Source organism: Rutidosis leptorrhynchoides, chromosome 7 (genome assembly GCF_046630445.1).
Source record: "Rutidosis leptorrhynchoides isolate AG116_Rl617_1_P2 chromosome 7, CSIRO_AGI_Rlap_v1, whole genome shotgun sequence".
NCBI lineage: Eukaryota > Viridiplantae > Streptophyta > Magnoliopsida > Asterales > Asteraceae > Rutidosis > Rutidosis leptorrhynchoides.
Genome location: NC_092339.1, coordinates 346,156,638 through 346,159,974, shown reverse-complemented (window position 1 = coordinate 346,159,974; position 3,337 = coordinate 346,156,638). Strand labels below are relative to the sequence as shown.

Sequence of the window (3,337 nt, the reverse complement as noted above, 5' to 3'; positions counted from 1 at the left end):
ATGACCAAAATATTGGAAGAAAAGATTTTGACCGATGGAAGAGGCCAACCGGAAACAATCCGCAACAACCTTGTCCCGAAAAAAATTGAAATCTTCATCTGGCGAGCGTTGAAAAAAAGACTTCCAACATTGGTAGAACTAGATAATCGAGGAATCGACTTAAATTCGGTTCGATGCCCGATATGCGATGATGATGTTGAAACAATCGAACACTCTCTTATTTTTTGCAGCTATGTTATGGATATTTGGTCGCGTGTGCACAAATGGTGGGGTTTAGGCAATGTATCCAACCTTAGCGTCAATGAAGCTTTCGTGGGAAATTGTAACTCTATCACTTCCGAGCTCGGAGCAAAAATATGGCAAGCGGTTGAGTGGACTACGGGTTACTTAATTTGGAAGAATCGCAATAATAAAATTTTTAAAAATTACTCGTGGAACGGCACTACGGCACTCAATGAAATCCAAGTTCTAAGTTTTGAATGGATATCAAGAAGGATCAAGGGTAGAAAAATCGAATGGCTTGACTGGTTGTCAAATCCGCATGTGTTCTTGATGTGAAGTCGTGTTCTTGTTTGTGTATTCCGTCTGATGCTTGGTGCTATCTCTGCACAAAGCTGAAGTTGGTTATCACTTTTATCGAGTCTTTGATCGAGTTTTTGGCTTATCGCTTTTTGCACTTTTTTTTTTTTTTTTTTTTTTGTGTGGTGATCTCTTAAGATTACTCCATTTTGTTTCTGTACTACTTTTGTTTAGTAATTAAAATTTTTTTTCTGCCTTTCAAAAAAAAAAAAGTTGGTATAATGGCCAACATTCATCAAGTTCAATTCATCGCAATCCAAGAGACAAAAGTCAAGAAAGTGTCCCAACCTATTTTAAACGAAATTTGGAGACATTCAATTTTTCAAAAGCTTTCAAGTTAGTTCAAATGGAAGATCAGGCGGGTTACTCTCCATATGGAAGGAGGAATTTTTCACTCTAATCGACCATTGGAAAAACCAAAATTGGATCGCAACAATGATGGAATTTATCGCTTCTCAATCGACTATTCTCATCGTCAATGTATATGCCCCCCAACGTGAGTTCGAAAAATTATTTATTTGGAATCAAATACGACAGATGGTTGCATCTTGGTCGGGCCCTTGTTGTATCCTTGGTGATTTTAACTCTACTTGCCTACCAGAAGAGAGGTTTCGAGAAGTAAATGATCCGGTTAATATGAGGAACTTTAATGATTTCATATCATCAGCGGGTTTGTTTAATCAACACTTGTCCAACTCTGAATTCAAGTGGGACGGCCCATAAGGTAAAAAAATCTCGCATTGTGGGCAATTTGGACGGCTCGTAACGAGGCTATTTTCAATTCACGTTTCACTTGTTGGTCTATCTTGGTTCGGGAAATCAAGTTGAAAGTTTTCCTATGGGATACTTCTTCCAAGTTATGGTTCGGACATCAAGCTTATGTTTGGGACGTCAACCCAAATATTTTGATTCGGAATGCTTAGGCATTTTTGTTTGGTTTTCCTACGTGTCGCGGTCATTTTTCTTATTTCAAGTTTTGTATTATGTTGGGCTCGATCATCGTTTTGATGATTGATTTGCTTATATTAATATATTTGTTCCTTTTCGCCAAAAAAAAAAAAAAAAAAAAATTATTCTCATTCTCATTTTATTTCGTTTCATATTATATTTTCTTTTTTCTATTTCGTTTCATATTATTAAGACATATTCATTCATGTGATTTGACGGGATTTAACATTTAACTCGTGGATCTTCTTATCTTCACACTGTAGATACACAAAAACACAAATTATTGTAATGAAATACATGGTAGTTGTAATATAGTTTAAACAAAAATAAATACACTTAAATACTAATACAGCCAAAAATCAATACAATCAGGAAAGTAGGAGTAATTGGCAAATCAACACATGAAGTCAAATACCCAAACTGCCATCATTTAACTTTTTCCCAATAGCCATTTGAATTTGTTAGACTTGAAAAGGGTAATGGAAAACAAAAAGAGTGTGCTCAATAACAACGAGCAAAAAATTGATAGGAAAGCGATATGGGCCAGCCCCACGGCCCACGCGTTTAAACTTTCTAGGTTTCCCATTCAAGGATTTTTCTTTCCGGATCGAATTAGCCGACCCGGCAGTCTGGCTTTATCAAGTCGAAGCAATAACATTTGTTTAGTATTTTAAGTCGAAGCAATAACAACATTTGTTTGTAAAATGAGTATTTGGCATATTTGGATGTAAAATTTGTAAGTAAAATTGTTTTTTAAGCATTTGTTAGTAAAATTATAGACGTGAAATATATTTAAAGAAAACTATACGCGTGTTATAAAGAAAACTATCATTGATGTTGCTTTTCATAATGGAAAAAAATTAACCGATGAATGGTGTAAGATTATTGTATTTAAAAAAAAAATAAAAAATAAAAGAATTTAAATTAAATATTTAATATATAATTACCACTACATACTAATCAACACCCAGAAATTGGTCGTTTGACCCCATCCCCCCCAAAAATCTCGGCCAAAACGACAAGAAGGGAAAAAGGGGGAAAAAAACCAAAAAAACCCCCTAAAAAATGTGACAACTTACACCCAAACCCTCAAAACGGGGGTGTAAAGTGTAAAATACATATTTTAATTAAAAATCTTAAACAAACTCCACCCATATTTTCAGCGGGACATATCTTTCCGCCCGGCTCGCGTTAAATTTTTTCGATCCCACCGTTCAACTCAAAAAAATCTAACGAACACAACGGGACTAACTAGACGCGAAACGGACACTTCTAAAAAAACGCTAAATACCTCGGACTATATTCAATACATACACACCCCTCTAATAAACTACCCAAACTAACTACATCATATCGATATTTTAGTTTCCGTTAAAAAAACACTAAATAACGGGCCCTATATTCTCGCTCGGTGCGCGTTAAATTTTTCCGAGACCACCGTTCAACTCGAAATAATTTTACGAACACAACGCGACTAACTTTACGCGAAACGGACATCGTTAAAAAAGCTTTACATACATATACATACACGTCCAACAAACAACCCAACCTACTAGATATATTAGGTACCAAACAACGTATATCCAAATTCGACCGCGCGTCGAATACAACCGCAGCAACGCGCGGTCGAATTTTTTCTAGTTTAAATATAAATATAGTACTCTATAATTTAAGTTATCGGGCAAAAATATTTCCCGAAGCAATATTAGGACCGTTTTTCTTTACTCGTTAGAGCATCCGGTGTGGGCAAGGTCACCCCGGCGTCGGTTTGGCCACCGACCGTCGCCCCACACCCTTCCGGCGTCGAGGC

The 3,337-nt window shown here is 36.2% G+C and overlaps 1 protein-coding gene across 1 annotated transcript; it reads left to right on the top strand.

Moving 5' to 3' along the window:
* On the top strand, nucleotides 1-558 carry LOC139860387 (uncharacterized). The gene has a single exon (XM_071849150.1). It carries the CDS (start codon nucleotides 1-3, stop codon nucleotides 556-558), a length of 558 nt encoding a protein of 185 aa, XP_071705251.1.
* The last annotated feature ends 2,779 nt before the right edge of the window (nucleotides 559-3,337 follow it).

What these genes read in the sequence shown, in the direction of transcription:
- LOC139860387 (XM_071849150.1), top strand. Translation starts at nt 1, where the DNA reads ATGACCAAAATATTGGAAGAAAAGATTTTGACCGATGGAAGAGGCCAA.